General features: G+C 35.0%; 2 protein-coding genes across 2 annotated transcripts; both read left to right on the forward strand.

Annotated features, from left to right (window-relative positions):
• The first annotated feature begins 7,163 nt into the window (after positions 1–7,163).
• On the forward strand, positions 7,164–8,144 carry LOC130993519 (dehydration-responsive element-binding protein 1A-like). Its single transcript, XM_057918446.1, has one exon. It carries the CDS (start codon positions 7,276–7,278, stop codon positions 7,990–7,992), a length of 717 nt encoding a protein of 238 aa, XP_057774429.1. The 5' UTR covers positions 7,164–7,275; the 3' UTR covers positions 7,993–8,144.
• Positions 8,145–15,115: 6,971 nt separating this feature from the next.
• On the forward strand, positions 15,116–16,049 carry LOC130993521 (dehydration-responsive element-binding protein 1A-like). The gene has a single exon (XM_057918448.1). The coding sequence runs from the start codon at positions 15,234–15,236 to the stop codon at positions 15,936–15,938; it is 705 nt and encodes a 234-aa protein (XP_057774431.1). The 5' UTR covers positions 15,116–15,233; the 3' UTR covers positions 15,939–16,049.
• Positions 16,050–20,239: the final 4,190 nt, after the last annotated feature.

Here is a 20,239-nt window from a genome sequence, read left to right on the forward strand (position 1 = left end):
ATATTAAATTTCAACCATCTATAACTTAAATAAATGGTTCAACATTTTTAACATTTCATACAACACTTTAAAATATAGTTAATATTTTCTTTAAATAAATGGACTGTTTTGGTTTGGAACTGTGAACCGTCGGTTCGAAAAAATTAGAATTAGAATTGAACCGTCTGGACACCATTTCGGTTTCGATTCGAAGCCGTTGACCACGATTCCGGTTCCGGTTCAAATGGGCACCTCTACAAGATCTTATCTTTTCTGAATTGTAAGGATTTTATTTTGAGGGCAACTAGAGTGCAACCACAAACACAAACTCGAGTCAGAGGATTTTTAGGACAGTAACTTATGTTGATTTGGAAATTAGGACAAAAACTTTTAGACTTGTAAAAATAGGACACTATTTTTTTTAGAGTAAAATAGGACACTAATTAATAAGCGTCGTAAAAATAGGACATTTCTCTGCCGATAATTGGCCGAGAAATGTCCTGCGGGTGCAACACTTATTAATTAGTGTCATATTTTACTCTAAAAAAAAATTAGTGTCCTATTTTTACAAGTCCAAAAGTTTTTGTCCTAATTTCCAAATCAACCTAAATTACTGTTCTAAAAGGTGAAAGCTCAGACATATTTTTTTCCTAAACTTCAAAAGCTAACATATAACCATGAAAATGGTGTTCTTCAGCCTTCGACAGACTTTGTACTTAGAAAATATGGATTTTATCTTTTGTTTTTCCACAAGAACATCACAACTTAATGGATTCCACCATAAAACACGGAGAATCACGAAAATCGTAATGGTACCCAACAAATTCTAATAGATCAACATATGTTTTATGCACAAACAAGCTTACATATGAAAATCACGATAAAACCATGAGAACACGGGAATACACAAAAATGAAAGAGAACACATCAATGTCTTAAACCTTAATTTTCCATAGAAGGCATTTCCGACCAACATGAATCTTGAACGTAAAAATAAAAAGGGAATAACTTGTTAAATAGAGCTCCAGTCTTGCTTTAACACGAACTGACCGCAACAAAAGATAGCCTCATTGGAACTAAACTCTTTTGTGATAAGACAGTGAGATCCTCTTGGTTTTACAAATAAACGAGATGAACAAATGTTTGAATTTTTTAATATATGGGTGATTTGATTTGTTAACGGTATAAAAAATATAATAATTAATTCCAAAGGAATTTTGCGCTCATATTTATTTGGGCAAAATTTATGCTAAGTGATTGAACGTATCTTTATAATGGTGGCTCTTGACCTATTTATAGACTATTATAACCTAATGTATTTTAGTAATTTCACCTATCCATCTATTATATAATAGGATTAAGCCTTAGCCTATGTGGCATATCTAAAATCTCACCATTTCAAAATTTTCCATATATAATCTTCATCATTTATTAATTAATTAACTATTACATTCTATATAAAGATTCATTAATCATAATAAATATAACTAATAATAAATGTATATATATAATAATATTAACATTACATATAATCTAAATTAATAAATTTTATTATTTATTTTTTCTAGATAAAAATTAGATTTATATGTCTGATAAGAAAAAGATTATAATCTATATACGATAAATTATTTTAATTGAATGTTAGTGATTAGATGTATATTTGTTATTAATTTTATATTTCTCAATAGCGTACATATTATATGTATATGTTGCAATATATTATATTGTGTGTGTGTGTGTCTATAATAATAATAATAATAATAATAATAATAATAATAATAAATTCTATAATACGATTAGACCTTAGCCTACGTGACAGGCCTCAAATTCTTTCTTTTCAATCTCAATCTCCAACGTGGCATTTAAGAATCCAATCTATATATTCTCATTCTCACTTTTAAAACAAAAGTCACGCCTCCCTCTTCCTCACGCCTGCCTCTTCCTCACCCCATCGCCATCGTCCCTGAATCCGGTCGGCGTCGTCTCCCCCTTCACTGTCTCTCTCTTCTCTCAATCATTTTCTCTCTCTAAAGTCGATAATTCCTTAGTTAAATTTTATAATTGCATACCTAGATTTTTAGCTATAAATTCTTTAGTCAATAATGATCTACGCTTCATCGTGTTTTTTCAGCCAACACAAGGTACTTTTGTTCTTTTTTTGCTGTGTTTAGGGAGCAAAGCAAACCTTTTGCTGTGTAATTTTAGTGCTTCGTCTTTGAATAAAATTTGTTTCTGACTTGTGAAAGATATGTTATAAGCCTTTCGACGGAATATGTAAATTACAGTTGATTGGGTCCATATAATACCATTTTGAGTTGCTAGAGTAAAGCTTAAAGAGCAGAGTTGCCATAGCAGATCTTCCAGAGCAGAGCTGGCAGAGCCAGAGCAGAGCTTCCAGAGCAGAGGGTCAGAGCCACGTTGCTAGAGCAGAGATGCCAGAGCAGAGATGCCAGAGCCAGTGCTAACCAGAGCAGAGCTGACAGAGCCAGAGCTAACCAGAGCAGAGGGCCAGAGCCAAGTTGCCAGAGCAGAGATGTCAGGGCAGAGATTCCAGAGCTAAGCCATTAAAGTCAGAGCCAGAGCCAAGTCGTCAGATCCAGAGTCAGAGCTAAGTCATTAGAGTCAGAGCCAGAGCCAAATCGCCAGATCCAGAGTCAGAGCTAAGCTATTGGAGCTAGAGCGCGGAGCCACACGCTAGAGACAATTCGCCATAAGGCGGAGCTACTTAGCAGAGCAGAGCCAAAGAGTAGAGGTCTGCCCCAAGGAAGGAAATCCAGAGCTACTAGACAGAGCGGGATGATGAGGACAAAATCCAGCTCTGTAATTAGGGGACAACGACCTGACAAGTTATAATCTAATAATTGCCTTAATTAGTTTAATGACGAGCATGCAGAATAGATGACCAGACGAATTTACTACTTTACCCCGACTGTAATGCCTATAAATACCTACGATGATGAAATAAAGCACACGCTCTCTCTTTTACTGCTTTAAGAACTCTTCTCTTTCCTTTCTCTCTAGAGTTTGAACTAATAAAATTACATATATAAATAAAATATCTAAATTGTTAGAGTTATGTTTGTTAGATAGTTGACAATTGGAGTCATGGTTGAATATAATTTCATATTTGATGATGCTCTCTCAAACTCTAGATGAGGATGATGCTCAAAACTCCAGACGAGATGACGCTCTTTCAAGTTTTAGACGAGATGATTCTCTTTCAAGTTTCAGACAAGATGATGCTCAGAAGTTAGAGGTGATCTGTCAAGTTTGCGACGAGCTGATGCCCACAACTTGGTTGGTCTTAAAACTCCAAATGATACGATGTTCGATAAATCAGTTATGGTCTTTTAAATATCAGGCGAGATTATTTTCATAATTAGTTATGCTTTTAGAAGTTCGGAATTATATGATACCTATGTCAAATTTATATGTATTTCTACTGTTTTTTTTTTTTCTTACGCGTCAACTTTTTATAAAATTTCATATGAAAACTAATGGGTATTTTTATGATCTCAACAAAATTAATAATTTAATTTCTAAAAGTTGTTGACATTAATATAATTTAAAATGTATTACTAATTTAATTTAATTTAATTTAATTTAATTAATTATATAAATAATTTACATAAAAAATTATTTTATATAATTATCATAAAAATAACATAAAATATATAAATTACAAGAAAATATGTACCCGTCGAATTTCGACGGGTAATACACTAGTTATTTCAGGTTTATACTTCTTGAGGTCAAAGGGTATTTTCGTCTCTTCAGATCCTGGAGTGCCACGTCGGCTAACATCGAATATTCAACCGTCTTAATGTGTTAGGGGTTGTTACAGAACCACCTATAGAAATGGTTATATGACCACTCTTAGGTGCGCCACGTAGTGTTAGCTACAAAGTTCTTTTTATCTTCTTCTACAGCCCTCTATCTCCTAGGTGCTCCATGTAGAGTTTCGACTCTACTGACTGGTGTCGAACCCTTCTCAGAGTTCTTCGGGTTATCTCATTTTCCGTTTCTTTTGGCATCCTCTTCAGCTCTACTTTTCTTTACCAAGTAGGCAGATCTGCATGCTCTTGAACTCTGCCAAGCCATTACTTAAATGCTTGGTCTCCTTCTTTTTTATTTTCTTCCACCTTAACTTCAGCTCTGGGAAAGCCTCCGACTTCTTCTCTCGTCTTCAGCTCTAGAACAATCTCCAGACTCATTCCTGTGCAGGTTCTTCGTCTAATTAGTTGGGCTTGCGGTGCAGGTATTTGGGCCTATTTCATAATATATAAATGGGCCCTAGTACTATCCTCATCAATTTGATTATATACATATTTTATAAATTCAAATAATTTCTAGAAATTAATGGATATGATTTGGTGAATGCACAAATAGACACCCTTGGAAAACCCATGGGATTAAGAAAAGTAAGAACTTGGTGTGTGAAAACAGCGAGAAAATGAATGAGGTACGAGCTCTACACTCATCTCTAGCGATCAACTTCTCACCAACTTGGTATGAGCGATTTCATTTCTTATGGTGTATCAATAATCTTATGGAAAATCTCAGGAGAACAATAAAGACGATGAAAACTGAAGAATTTGTATTGCAAAGAAGCTTTGAATATATAGAATTTAGAGTGATTAGCGAGCCCCTTTTTACAATGAGATATTCCATCCTATTTAAACTACACCGTAGACGAGGGGTAAAACAGACTTTAGTCTTACTCACATGCAAAGCATGGATCAATTACAACCATCATGAGAATCTAACTAAAATTCGACTACTAACTAACTAGCTTACTTTTCTTCTTAGGGCTGGTCATGGTTGTTCAGAGATGTTGTCCTTAAGATCATGCATTCTTCATGTAAATTGATCGTCATGGCTGACAAATCTATTGATGTAATTGGTGTTGCTACTGTCATGAAGGACTATCTCACAAGTCACAACTAACTCATCACATCGTCTCTCTTAGCTATGTTATCATCTTGACTTGTGATGCGCTCAAACGACAACTTGTTTTTTCTGTGGTTTTTATTTGGGTTTCTGTTTCGGGTTTTGGGGGCCGGTTTCCTAGGGACAATGGTTCGGCCGTAGCCTCTGAGGTGATCTTTCCGCCCTTTTCTGTTTTGTCCTCTTTTGGTGCTTTCTCGTTGTTTGTTTGTTTTTGTTTGAGCTCTCTTTCTTGAAGCTCGTCCTTTAGTTTGCGCCTGTGCTTTCAAGAGCTTTGAACTTTTCTTTTTTTCAATAAAATTTCTATTTCAGCAGCCAAACGACATCTTATGATCAGGCAAAATATCAATTGGAAACCTCATTAGAGTCCTGCCTCCCACTCTAGGGAAACTGCCTTCAGCCTTATCGTTACAACGTCGTCGAATATCACTTGCATGATATTTCCACAACATTATTATATGGGTTTATGGTGAGAACGAGTATTCTGTTTTAATATGGTTTGTGATAGGTACAAGTAATAGTGAATTTCTAAACGGGTCCAGATAGATAATCATAATTAGCAGACATTACTATATGCATTTGGGACGAGAACAAATAACTAATCACTTTTATCGGATTTGGGACGGGTGGAAATAATATTTAAAATATTGTGCCTCGTATCAAACTTTTAATATTCTTCATCCGACTGAAAAACTTAGTACTAAAGTATACACATGATATGTATTATTCAACATTATTTCACTTTCAAATTTCTTTTGGTCTTCCCCTATTGGAGAACTACAATGAAATGATAAGATATAATTATATTTTTCAATAGTATTTTGAAAGTTTTGGTTAAATTATTTGCACCATGGATTTATTGTATATTTTTCTTAAAGTAAATAAATAATTTCAGGCGATGCAATTAATATCCAAGTGGAACATGTAGACTTTTGGTTGATTTTTCAGTCTTACATGTGTATTTGATTGTTTTTAATATTTTAAAAATGAGTCTATAGTATATAATACATAATCAAGCTAATAATCAAAAGTGTCCTCACTTAAGTGAAGTGACCCGAGTTCGATCCCTCTTGGGAGCGAATTGGAGATTGGAGATATAAGGTGGATTTTGGTGAATGGAGAGATAAGGTGATTCTTGGAGTGGATGGGGAACTAATTACTAACATTTTTCCGATAAAAAAAAATAATAATAATAATTATGTAGAGAGAGAGAGAGTTGGGGCTTCAAATGTTTGACTTTTTCTTTGTTAATGTTTGGGCTTCTTGGAAGATGGGTTGCTTTTTTTTTTAGGCAAATAAGAGAGCAAAGGGAAAGTGGGCCGAGACTGCCCGCGAGAAATTTGAACGGGGTTATTGGTTTTCCTTGTATAATTATTCAAATGGTGATTCTAATTGTGGGCTTGTAGCCTCCTTTTTATTCTTTATATCCCATTTCTAAATATTATAATAAAAATTATAATAAATATATCATTTTATCCCTAACATCTAATTTACATTCCTAATAAATCCTAACGCACCGTATTTCTAATATAGCCACGAACATAAATTTTTGACAGTTTCTTAGAGATTATAATGGATAGGTTCCACAAATGTCCTCGATTGTATATTTATATCATTTAAACTAGTTTTGTTTGATTCATATTCACTGAAAGAGAGAAATTAGAAAATCCTATTATTATAATAAAAATAATTAATCATGCATCTTATTAATTGTGCAAAGTATACCCCCCTTATAAGATAGCTTCGCAAATTTGATCATAAGACGTGAATTGTTAATGCTATCACCTTCAAAAAAAATTAATTATAATGTGACTTATTAATAAAACATAATATTTTAATATTCAATTAACGTGTATTACTTTGACAAAACATTAATCGTAACAATACTATTGCATATCACGAGAAATCCAATAATCTGAGTGATATAGTGAAAGAAAAGGGCGTGTAAGAAACGAGTGGGGGGCAAAATTGGGAATCCCAATAAATTTGCGGCAAAAGGGAAATTAGAGATTAATTGGTGAGTAAGTTTTGAAAATATCTGAGAAGGTGAGCTCCAAATAACAGCTAAGCCATGGTTGAATGTTGGTTTCCTTGGTCTTGCCACACTGGACACCTGGCATTTTTAAGTGTGAATCGTCATGCCATGTCTCACCACAGACCCCACCCCCCCCACACTGGATAAATTTCACTCGTTCCCCAAAAATCACTACAAATACCACTCATTCCCCGGAAATTGATATAAATACCACTCGTTCCCCAGAAATTAATTTATTGCGACAACTAAATCCACTCTCTAGTCTTGACTTGCAAAACTCAAACACTACTACTCCCTCACTCACTTATATATATATGGATATGTTTGGAAGCTCCAACTCGGACCAGTTTCCCGGTGTGCAAGACGTGTGGTCGCCCTCATCATCTTCCGAAGCAGCGGCGGAACCTGCTGGTTCTTCTTCCCACATTGGAAGCTCCGGCGCCGGCGCCGGCGCCACTTGTATTCTTTCCGGCAATCAAGAAGTGATTCTAGCTTCCAACAGCCCCAAGAAGCCGGCCGGGCGGAAGAAGTTCAGGGAGACGCGCCACGCGGTGTACCGTGGCATCCGGTGGCGGAACTCCGGCAAGTGGGTTTGCGAAATTAGAGAGCCTAACAAGAAATCAAGAATCTGGCTTGGCACCTTCGCCACCGCCGAAATGGCGGCACGCGCATACGATGTGGCGGCGATTGCATTGAGAGGGCGGGCGGCTGTCCTCAACTTCGCCGACTCCACGTGGCGGCTGCCTACTCCGGCGTCGTCGAGTCGTCAGGACATTCAAAGGGCTGCGACGGAGGCAGCGGAGGCTTTTCGTCCTCAGTCAGCTGATGAGCGGGGCCGGGAGGTGGAGGAGACCGCCGACGCTAATGCCGCGTCCACGGAAACTTCCTTTTTTATGGATGAGGAAGCGCTGTTTGGAATGCATGGGTGGTTCCTGTCGGATATGGCGGAGGGCTTGATGCTGCCGCCACCCCCTCTCTACAATCATGACGTCGAAATGGAAGCAGTTGATATGCCTCTGTGGAGTTTTTAATATTAATAAATCATTCATATCGATCAATAGTAACGGGATTCAGTTATCGGGTAGGAGTTAGCCCCTTAGGTAGGAAACATTAGAATTCGTACTCCAACATTGTTTCTTTAATGAAAGAGGTGTTCATTTATGGAATTATATATTTCTGATGAGCACTGCATTACTTAAATATTTATGTAATAACATATACATGGAGGGATTCCTAATCGGCAAATGAGGCGGGTGACTACGGCGGAACTGCTGTTCTTGAATGATGGGAGCTAGAATGTGTAGTCACCGGCGGAAAGAAAATGTACAGCACTAGTACAGAGTTGCTGTTTTCTCGTGACAATTAGAGAGAGAGAGTACTCAGCTACTTTAAACTTCCCTAAAATTTTCTCATGTACCAAATTCGCAAATTTCCATGGTTCCACCTATTGATTCAAGCAATCGAAAGTTTGTGCTTTGACGGGATTTGAGGAAGATAAACATTTTATAAGAGTCAACGTTTAATACTTGATTACGGTGACAAATTTTGATGTCCAATTACTCATGTGCCGTAATACTCGCTCCGTTTCATCAACGCTCACCCTTCAATTTTTTGAGCAAGAATGTCGAAAAAAGGAAATCATGCACGGGTGGCTAGTAACTTATATGGTAGCAGTTGCCATCAATTAATATTAATAAAGCTTTTATAAGGCAAAGAGAAAAGTGTTCACACGCATAGGAAGAGGATGGAACGCAAAAGAAACAAAAAAGAAATAGAAGGCGACGTGGAGGAGTAATTATGAGTCGCCACTAGTTAATTTGATAGCAATAAACACAAACTGAAAACCGGATAAAACCACCTTCCCTTCTCTCCCTCCCATTTCCATCAACATAACTACAAATGCGTCAAATTTTGTCGCTTTGCTTTAATTTCCACTTGCTACCTCAATTCTCACCAGCCACAAAACCCAAAACGGCACAAACCAATTAAACTACTATCTTTCTCGAAAGAAATAAGAATGATCGCATAAGTCAGTATATAGTATTGCATAGGTTATTGGATAATATTGTACAAAATTTTTATCTGAATTCAAATTTTAGAGGGAGTAAAAATTTTATCTAATTAATTGTATTTCGTTATATAGTCATTACAAGCAGCTTATGCAACATGTATATTGACTTATGCAATCATTTTTCATTCTCACCAAATTAATGCATTCGCTATTAACTTTACTGCATTCGGAAAAAAAAAAAATTGCTCCCTTCAGGATTCGAACTCAAGTTCTGCATTCATTCACCAAGATGATGCATCTACCGTAGATCTTGATGATCGAATGGCTTAAAATGGTTATCCGTTCTTATTTTATTTAGTGGTTCTTATTTGAACTTCTTCATATATATATATATGGGTGGGCTACAGTGAGAGCACATCTTAAAATAAGAAATAAGAGCAATTTTTAATGTATGAATTTTATATAAAACAGTATGAATTCGTATTATAAAAGTATGAATTATGAAAAATAAATTTTTGCTACCTTTGAGATTCGAACTCAGGACCATAAATCCATCCAACAGGATTATGAATCAACCGTAGATTTTGATGATCTAAGAGCTGAAAATGATTCTTATTTTATATTTTAAGAAATGCTCTTATTTTAGCCCTTCCCCATATATATATATATATATATATATATATAGGGTCAGCTTAGATAGCAAAGGTCCCCTTATAGTTAGAATTCAGAAGTAATATAGACCATCGATCTGTCATAATTCGACGGCCCATATTATATCCCGTCAAAAATTCCATTAATTAAAATTCTCTCTGCAAACTGGTTTTAAACGTGAAAGGGTTAAAAGGGTCAAACTCACCGGGTCCTTTATATGGAAACTCATTAGCTTTAGCCTTTAACCCAATGATGCATTTATGTGCGTTGAAATTGCTGGCAATTGAAAAATTAATAGGTATGTTTAAAGATATGTTGGATGAATAGTTGATTTGTAACATATGTTCGTCAGAATTAGGGTAATGTTCTCATACACATACTTTGCGAATTTAATGTTTCTATTAATAAAAAGTTGATTATGCTAAATCTGTTAAAAAATGCCATTTCATGGAAATACATGTGAACAAGTTAGTACATTTTATTAATCAACATCACAATAATATTTGCAACAGCCATTTTTGGCTTGGGTCCGAAACATGGATATGTGATGAATATCCCCAAATGTTCAGCATTGGTATCGGTATGTTCGTAATAAATTGTTGGTTTGTTCATAATTAAAATTGTCTTATAAGGTTCCAAAACTCCATATTCATCTTGAACTATTTGGAAGAATGTATACGACAATATTTAATAAATAAAGTTGTCATGGTTTACAAACCTTACAAATTAAAAAATATTATTAAAATTAATATATAAATGTGAACTCAATATATTTGGTATGTCAACATTTTTTTAGCTATTTAATCCGGTGGAAAACTAAGTTTGGATTAATACAAAAAAAAATTGCAAAAAAAGCATAAAATTAGTATTTTCAATAATAATTGCAAATAGATCCCATATGTAATTTAATTACTTTTTTGAAGTCATGTATCGACAACCCAAATAGTATTTTGGTTTGACTTACCTTTAGATGTGGTAATGTTCATATTTTATTGTATAAATAAATACTTTGGATGAATGTATCTCGGTCAAGAAGAAATACGGTATGTTCGTCAGAATAAGTGTAGTGTTCGTCAGAATAACTGTCATTTAGGACTTGGGATCGGACCATGGATATCTTGTTAAATTTAACATAATAGATATATTCATATGTTCAACATTTGTATCTGTATGTTCGTAATATTTTTTGTTATGTGCATAATTAAATTTATTTTTATACGACTCCAAGACTCCATATTTATCTTGTACTATTTGGGAAAATGTCTATAGCTATATTTAATAAAGAAAGATGTCGTGGTGTACAAAACTTACAAGTTAACAGATATTATTAAAATTAATATATAGATGTGAACTTCAGCAGACATATGATGTGCACAAAATATTAATTTCCAAATCCGAGCAGGCATAAAATTATGTAAGAAGACTGAAACTTTACTTGTGATTTTAGTGGCCATGTGGATATCTCTGAACTACACTCGTGCATTAATTTTAAATAGTTCAACGATCCTGCTTTATTTTGGTGCATAAATCTATTAATTAATAATATTTCTGTACAAAAATAAGTTTACAAATAAAATAATGTCCATGATATCTTCCATATTTAATAAGATTTGATTGGCATAAAAATCGGTTAGAGTAACGTTTGGTTGCATGAGGTAATGTCAAAACTACCCTTTTGTAATATCTTGAACGCCAATTTGTAGGATAGATATCAGCCGTTAGATTGTGTGAAATGAATGGCTTGGATACCTTCTCACTTCTTAACAATATATGGCTTCTCAATAGAACCCTTCTCTATATATATATATATATATATATATATATGGTGTGTGGTTCTAGAGAGAACTACATTATTTGTGAGAACGTGAGAACCATCAAATCTAATGCATCCACTGTAAAAATTAATGCATTCGCTGTTAAAATTAATGCACTCAAAAAAATAAAAAAAATTGCTCCCTTCAGGATTCGAACTCAGGATTTGCATTCATCCAACAAGATGATGTATCCACCGTAGATCTTGATGATCGAATGGCTGAAAATGGTTATCCGTTCTTCTTTTATTTAGTGGTTCTTTCTTGAACCTCTCCCTATATATATATATATAGGGTTGAGTTCAATAGAGAATTATCTTTTTATTCATTATGAACAAATCTATTCATTTTACGAACAGATCAACATAAGTAATGAATAGTCGTATTTAGTAAAAATAAAGAAAAACTCGCCACCAGCAGGATTCGAACCCTTGACAAATTGTTGTTCATGTGGTACATTGATCTGTTCATTAAAATTATAGATCTGTTCGTTTTTATTTTACGAATTCTCTATTCTCCACAATATTTAGCTTCTCTGTTGAACCCTTCTATATATATATATATATATATATATATATATATATATATATCCATATCAATTGGCACAAACTCATCTAAATAAAGATATTTTACTAATTTTTGGTAAAAACAGTAGAGAATACTTTGAAGCAATTCTCATTGAAATCGGATCTGTTGAAATTCAACATATAGATCGTGGTAATGAATACGTTTATTCAAAATATATTATTAAGAAAATTCTTTCTTACTCAAATTAGGGTTTGCCTACTTATCAAAGTAGACAGCTTGAAACATATCAAGCTCTCCCAAATTTTTATAGCTTTTTTTTTTTACTATATTAAAGTTTGGGATAATTTATTTATCTATGAAAATATTCTTGGTGGATTAAATTTGATCTCCAAGATGTTACTCAACATATTCCATCATGGTTATATATATATATATATATATATATATAGGGTAGGGCTAAAATAAGTACAATTCTTAAGATATAAAATAAAATTATTTTCAGCCCTTACATCATCAAGATTTACGGTTGATTCATCATCATGTTGGATGAATTCATGGTCCTGAGTTCGAATCCCAAAGGTAGCAAAAATTTATTTTTCGCAATTCATACCTTTATACAGCGAATTCATACGTGTTCTACATAAAATTCATACATTTTTCTTAGTTCTTATTTCTTATTTTAAGAGGTGCTCTAACGGTAGCCGTCCTCTCTCTCTCTCTCTCTCTCTCTCTATATATATATATATATATATATATATATAGTAAAAATCGCAATTTAAAATGAGAACTGAGAACACTGCACTGACGTGTAAAGTTACTGCATTTAAACATCAAAATATATAATTATATAAGTAAATATTATAGATTAATAATTTAAAAAATTGGACAGGCCAAAAAGCCCAATAACCCCGAGCTTTTTAGCCCCAAAGCCCAATCGGCTCAGCGAGCTGTCTAGACGTGCTTTCTAGGCCCAGTTTTTTTCAGACCTCTATTTTATCGAGCCCAACCAACCCTAAATCCAGACGGGTTGGGCCAGCCCATCGGGCCGGGCTAATTTTGACAGCTCTACTCATAAGTCATAGATAGTCTATTAAGCTTCAAACAATATGATGCTTAAAACTCAGTTATGGTCTCTCAAACTACAGAAAAGATGATGCTAGCTCACAAGTCAGTTATGGTCATTCAATCTTCATATGATGGTTAGAATTGAGTTTTGACCTTTTTAGACTCCAAATAGAATTATGGTTAGAAGTCAATTACGATCATCCAAGCTGCAGAAGATTATGCTGAACGGTCAATTTTAACCTCACAAACTTCGGATGATATGATTGACAGCAAATGCGGCACATCAATTCTCCATCATATTTTACGTTAAATTTACATATTTTCTTCATCTTATTTTTCTAACATCTAAAATTCCGCATTAACTTTTTATAAAACTTCATCAAATAAAAACTGATATAACAAGTTATTTCTATATCCCAACTAAAAATTAACATTTAATTGGTTAAAGTAATTTAGATTAATATATAATTTTAAATGCTTTGATCAAATAAAATTAATTAAAAAAAATAATAAATCATGATTATATATAAATTTATGAGTAATGTATATAATAACTATTTCATATACTATGATCATAAAAATATATAATGATTATAAAGCAGGACGTAAAATAATATCCATCGAATTTCGATAAATTGCCCTATAATAAAGTAACAAGATAACAAATTAACAATTAATATTCGACGAGTTACACACTTTAGTAAAATAAACAATATAACAATTTTACAATGTGCAATACAAACATGTGTATTAACGGCACGGATTTTAATCATAACATTATGCAATAGATGAGAATCGCACTAGTTAGATTTTTCAGTCATTGGTAGCAGTAAGTTCGTTTTATAATTCATATTGTTTTTCCAATAATCCCTTTTTTAATTTTAAATTTGGTTGTAACTGTAAAGAGTAAATTCAAAAAGAGACATTTTCAGTAATTGCCTTATGTGTTTTATAATTCTATAAGGAGTCGCAAACCAATTACGTACAATGATAATTAAACTTAAACATAGTGGAAACAAATTTTATAAGTACTGGAATGTTTGGACAACCATAGTTCAATTAGAGCCTGGACAATTGGACTACTAAAATTCCAAAAAGGTGTGTTTATGTACCCAAATTTGAATAACAAGTGTGGTATGTTATCTTTTCTATATGATATCCACCATATGCAGACTATTATATAACAAGAGAGCTTACTTAATGCCAACTTTGAATAGCGATTGTAGCATATCTCAAAGTGTTTTATTTTGAATTGATAAAAATAATACTTAAGACTAATCCCTTATACATTTAGATTGATTGAAATTTTGGGATATTTAAGAGTTTTTAATTATTTTTATTATTTAAGTTAATTTGCCTAATTTCTATCCCATTGATAGAGTGAGATTCGAGAAATTTTATAATTTATGAGAAAAAAATACTCAATCATGCATCTTATTATGAGATAGCTTCGCAAATTAATTTGATCATAAGATGAGAATTATTAAATGACGATTTTATAAAAAAAGAAAAGAAAAAACCAAAAAAACCCTTGAAAGCACAGAAGGAGCAGATCATAAGATGAGAATTGTTTATGCTATCACTTTTCAGTAAAAATCTAATTATAATATGACTTATTTATAAAATATATTTAATATTAAATTACCGTGTATTACTTTGACAAAACAATAATCGTAACAATACTATTGCAATATCTCGAGAATTAGTTAAGTATTTGATCATGCAAAATTCAATCCAATAATCTGAGACTCTGAGTGATATAGTGAAAGAAAAGGGAGTGGAAGAAACGAGTGGGGGGCAAAATTGGGAATCCAAATAAATACGGGGGCAAAAAGGAAATTATGAATTAATTGGTGGGTAAGTTTTGAAAATATCTGAGAAGGTGAGAGATCATACGTTTTGTCAAATACAGCTAAGCCATGGTTGAATCCTCCTTTCCTTGGTCTTGCCACAATGGACACCTGGCATTTTTAAGTGTGAATCGTCATGCCGTGTCTCACCATAGACCCCAACCAGTAACTTCCACACACTGTATAAATTTCACTCGTTCCCCAAAAATCACTACAAATACCACTCATTCCCCGGAAATTGATATAAATACCACTCGTTCCCCAGAAATTAATTTATTGCGACAACTAAATCCACTCTCTAGTCTTCACTTGCAAAACTCAAACACTACTACTCCCTCACTCACTAATATATATATATGGATATGTTTGGAAGCTCCAACTCGGACCAGTATCCCGGTGTGCAAGATGTGTGGTCGCCCTCATCATCTTCCGAAGCAGCGGCGGAACCTGCTGTTTCTTCTTCCCACATTGGCAGCTCCGGAGCCGGCGCCGGCGCCACTTGTACTCTTTCCGACAATCAAGTGATTCTAGCTTCCAACAGCCCCAAGAAGCCGGCCGGGCGGAAGAAGTTCCGGGAGACGCGCCACGCGGTGTACCGTGGCATCCGGTGGCGGAACTCCGGCAAGTGGGTTTGCGAAATTAGAGAGCCCAACAATAAATCAAGAATCTGGCTTGGCACTTTCGCCACCGCCGAAATGGCGGCACGCGCATACGACGTGGCGGCGATTGCATTGAGAGGGCGGTCGGCTGTCCTCAACTTCGCCGACTCCACGTGGCGGCTGCCTACTCCGGCGTCGTCGAGTCGACAGGACATTCAAAGGGCTGCGGCGGAGGCAGCCGAGGCTTTCCGCCCTCAGTCAGCTGATGAGCGGGGCCCGGAGGCCGCCGACGCTAATGCCGCGTCCACGGAAACTTGCTCTTTTATGGATGAGGAAGCGTTGTTTGGAATGCATGGGTGGTTCCTGTCGGATATGGCGGAGGGCTTGATGCTGCCGCCACCCCCTCTCTACAATCATGACGTCGAAATGGAAGCAGTTGATATGCCTCTGTGGAATTTTTAGTATTAATAATTCATATCAATGAGTAACGGTAGGAAACATTAGAATTCGTACTCCAACATTATTTCTTTTATGAAAGAGGTATTCATTTATGGAATGATATGTTTGTGATGAGCACTGGATTACTTAATTTGTGTAACATATACATGGAGGGATCCCTATGAGGCGGGTGACTACGGCGGCACTGCTGTTTGGGGAAGAAGAGCTTGAATGATGGGAGCTAGATTGTGTAGTCACCGGCGGAAACAAAATGTACAGTACTTGCTGTTTTCTCGTGACAATTAAAGAGAGAGAGAGTACTCTACTTTAAACTTCCCTAAAATTTTCTCGTGTACCAAATTCACAAATTTCCATCGTTCCACCTATTGATTCAAGCAATCGAAAGTTTGTGCTTCGACGGGGTTTGAGGAAGATAAACATGTTATAAGAATCAACGTTCAATACTCGCTCCGTTTACCAAGCTTTTCATCAACGCCCGACCTTCAATTTTATGAACAAGAATGTGAAAAATTAAAGAAATCATGTACGGGCGTGGCTAGTAATTTATATTTGTGGTAGCAGTTGCCATCAATTAATATTAGAAAAAAGTGGCCACACGCAACGTAACAGAAATAGAAGGCGACGTGGAGAAGTAATTTGTGAGTGAGTCGCCATTAGTTAATTTGATAGCAATAAACACAAACTGAAAACCGGATCAAACCACCTTCCCTTCTCTCCCTCCCATTTCCATCAACATAACTACAAATGCGTCAAATTTTGTCGCTTTGCTTTAATTTCCACTTGCTACCTCAATTCTCACCTGCCACAAAACCCAAAACGGCACAAACCAATTAAACTAAATTTGACTTCGAATATTCTATTATTTTCTATTTTTATTCTATTTACTATATGTTGCTAACATATATATAACATATCCGCGCATTTTCTTATTTATTTTTGTGATTGGGATGTGATGCCGTTGTTGTTTAGCCACTATGTATAAACTGTGCCGTCATAAGTTGGCTGACATAGCGTCGCTCAGAAGAATTACCTCCAAATATTTCAAACTACATATCCAAACATTTTTAAAAGAGAAAATTGCATAAAAATACACAAATTTATATTTGACGTGAAGTTAGGATTTTATAATTAAATACACTAACTTAATAAATTGTCTAATTCTAACAACGATTTCATTTCCGACCATTGGATAAAATGACGTGGCGCGTATGTGTCAAACAACTTATCCATCGTGGAAGGAAAACGACTGCGTTTTGGTAGCGTGTAACAAAACGGCGTTGTTTTAGACTATAATAAAACGACGTCGTTTTGTTAATTGAATTAAAATTAGGGCAATCAACATTTTTTCAACTTATATAGTCTTCCTATTTCTTCATGCAACGTTTCATATCCTTTTGTTTTCTCTTCCAACTTCCTCCTCCGATCACCCCCTGTCGTCGCTCTCATAACTGTTTTCGTCAGCTTAGTTTGTTGACGGTGAGTGTTGGAGAGTCGCACGAAATAATGGCTCATCGTGGGATAATGGAAGATGACAGGTATTGAACTGATCTCCTCCCCCTCCTATGTTGTTCAGTCTCTTTTAATTACTTGTTTTTTTGGTGCGTGTTATTTACGATTAGTTGCGTGTTTGTGTATTTTGTGTCTTGGTAAAGCATGAAACTAACACCTAATCTAAATATATAAGAATGAAGTAAAGAATCGACCTGTGTGCTCAAGAATTCCAGATAGAAACTTGAACTTCCGAACACTTGAAGAATATCCGATATTTTTATTAAATTATCTGCCTCTCCCAAGAGGATTACATGAAGTATATATATAGGAGTTACAAGGGCGAATGATACAATGGTCTTTTCACGTTTCTCACGTGCTCTGCATGTACTAACATTGGCGGCGGTCACTATCTATAAAATTACTCATTCATAACTAACTTGCAGCTTTATGGTTGAGGTGTTGCAGGTCGACACTGCGATGGTCGGGCTCTTGGATGTCTGCGCCGGAATCTCATTCTCTTGTTCTGTTTGTTCGTGTAAATGACTATGGCAGCACAGGCTTGCTCTCTCAGGTAATGATCTTCGAGTTCCACTTATGTGCTTCTTCAGCCGTTCTTCAATATGGCTGCGCAGATAAGTTATACTTGTTTGTGTGGAGGACTATGTCTGCGCAGACTCTCTCTCTCAGGTAATGATCTTCAAGTTCCACTTACGTGCCTACGCGGTTAGTACAACTCTATAATTTATAGGCATATGCATGTAAATAAACGCTTGTCGTATATCCTGTGCTGATGAGAGGTTCTTACCCCTCATCATGTCTAATTCATGTTTTTGTTTTGGTTTATATTTTAGAGTGATGTTTTCTGGATTTATCTCCATCATGGGGGTTCATTCCAAAAGTTAGGAAAAAAGCGATTGTATTTGGGGGATGAAGTTAAATTTATAGCTAACTTTGATAAATATAGATTCGGTTTTTTTGATTCAAAAGACGAACTCACCAAATTGGGGTATGTAGACTATGATGACTTGGAGTATACTGCCCCTAGCTAAAACTCATGAATACTATTCCGTCTATGAGGACACTGATTGTATGGGTATGTTGCAATACTTGTCTTCTACTTGTAAATACTTTGAGGTGTTCTTAGATAATGGGGTGAAAGAGGGTGAAGTGCTAGATTTAGACAAGGAAAAGATGAAGGTTTCTGAGGAGGGGCTGTGTCTGCAAAAAGAGGGGTGATAGTGATAACACTCATGTTTCTATAGTTTTTAATTTTCATATATATGATGTCCATTTTATAGGAAATTGAGTGTTTGATGATTTTTTTTTATGCTTAAATTGCTTTATCTTGTGAAATATGATATTTGCTCGTACTTTGGTGAATTCTGTAGATATTTCAAAGCTGAATTTGAAAGAGTGGTCTTAATGAAAGTTGTAGATCATGTCGATACGAGTTCGTGGGCGAAAAAGAATCACAAATGAGAGTTCGAACGAGGAACATATGGTCGAAACAAGAAATCGCGCGCAGTAATGAATAGTGTCCAACGGGAATTTCCGTATTTTCGGGACCTTTTTGGAATTTTAGAATTTTATCAATTTTTTTTAGTTCTGTACTGTTGATAAACATGCATTTTTACCTCTTGGTGTGTCATATTTGATGTTTAGTTATGAGGATTTTGTGTGTTTGATGGTTTATTTGAGTTTATAATGGTTTATGGTCAAGAACTTGTCAATTCCTTGTTGTTTGAACGAATTTTTAGAAATAATGAAGCAGAATTTGAAAGAATTAGATGAAATACAAGTTGCAGTTCATCTCGAGAAGAGTTTGTGAGCGCAAACGGATCGTAAATCGGAGTTCGAACGAGGGAGAATAAGCCAAAATAAAATTGTTGCGCAAAGCTGTCAGGAGTTCTATTTCGTCATGCGGCCAGCCATGCGGGAGTCGCCGTATTTCGCCCAAAAATCCTATTTTTTAGCGATTTTGGGTATTTTTGAGAGCTACAAGACCTAGGGCATATAAATACTCCCCAAGAACTTATTCTCTGAATCCTTTGATCAACCTTTCATCATATTTTATTTTTCCTGACAGCTGTGAGGGACGGAGAACGGAGCCAGAGCAAGAACTAAAGATTCTCAACTTCACTACGGTTTTATTGTTGAATGTTTTCCTGTTTTATTGAGACTTTGATTCTAGTTCATATGTCTATGTGTGGCTAGAATCCCTTTTCCCAGGGTTTAGGGAGTAAACATGATTTGATTTTCTAACTGTTTGATTCAATCAATTGAGATTTCTATTCATTTTTATGTTCTTGTGTATGTTGTTTGCTTTATTGATTGGCCCCTAATTTAGCATAATCATAGGTTTTAATTTGATATCGAGAGATGATAATTAATACTTGAACTAAGAACATAGAACACGTTTATTTTAATTCTAAAGGGAATTGATATTCGTGAGGGCGTTAATCCTAGGAACTTTTAGGAGTTGCATGTTAGAAGTGTGATCTCGAGACGGTAGCCTTGCATGTAATCAACGGTTTGTATGCCATGAGAGTGGGTATAGACTAGTTTTGAGATTGCCTTAGGAATTTTCTTGATGATTGAATTGGACTTGTTAGTTATGAGAATCTGTTGAAACCTTTGCCTTGAGAAATTCTTCTCATATCTGTTTCTCCATATTTCTTAGCTTGATTTATTTCTTTCCTGTTATTTTGTTCTTTAAATTAAAAACTCTTAATTTCGATTTTCCAGATAGAAGATTATAGTCTAGGATAGGAATTGGTACTAATCAGTCTTTGTGGATTTGACCTTGTTTGCCA

Source organism: Salvia miltiorrhiza, chromosome 7 (genome assembly GCF_028751815.1).
Source record: "Salvia miltiorrhiza cultivar Shanhuang (shh) chromosome 7, IMPLAD_Smil_shh, whole genome shotgun sequence".
NCBI lineage: Eukaryota > Viridiplantae > Streptophyta > Magnoliopsida > Lamiales > Lamiaceae > Salvia > Salvia miltiorrhiza.

What these genes read in the sequence shown, in the direction of transcription:
- LOC130993521 (XM_057918448.1), top strand. Translation starts at nt 15,234, where the DNA reads ATGGATATGTTTGGAAGCTCCAACTCGGACCAGTATCCCGGTGTGCAA.
- LOC130993519 (XM_057918446.1), top strand. Translation starts at nt 7,276, where the DNA reads ATGGATATGTTTGGAAGCTCCAACTCGGACCAGTTTCCCGGTGTGCAA.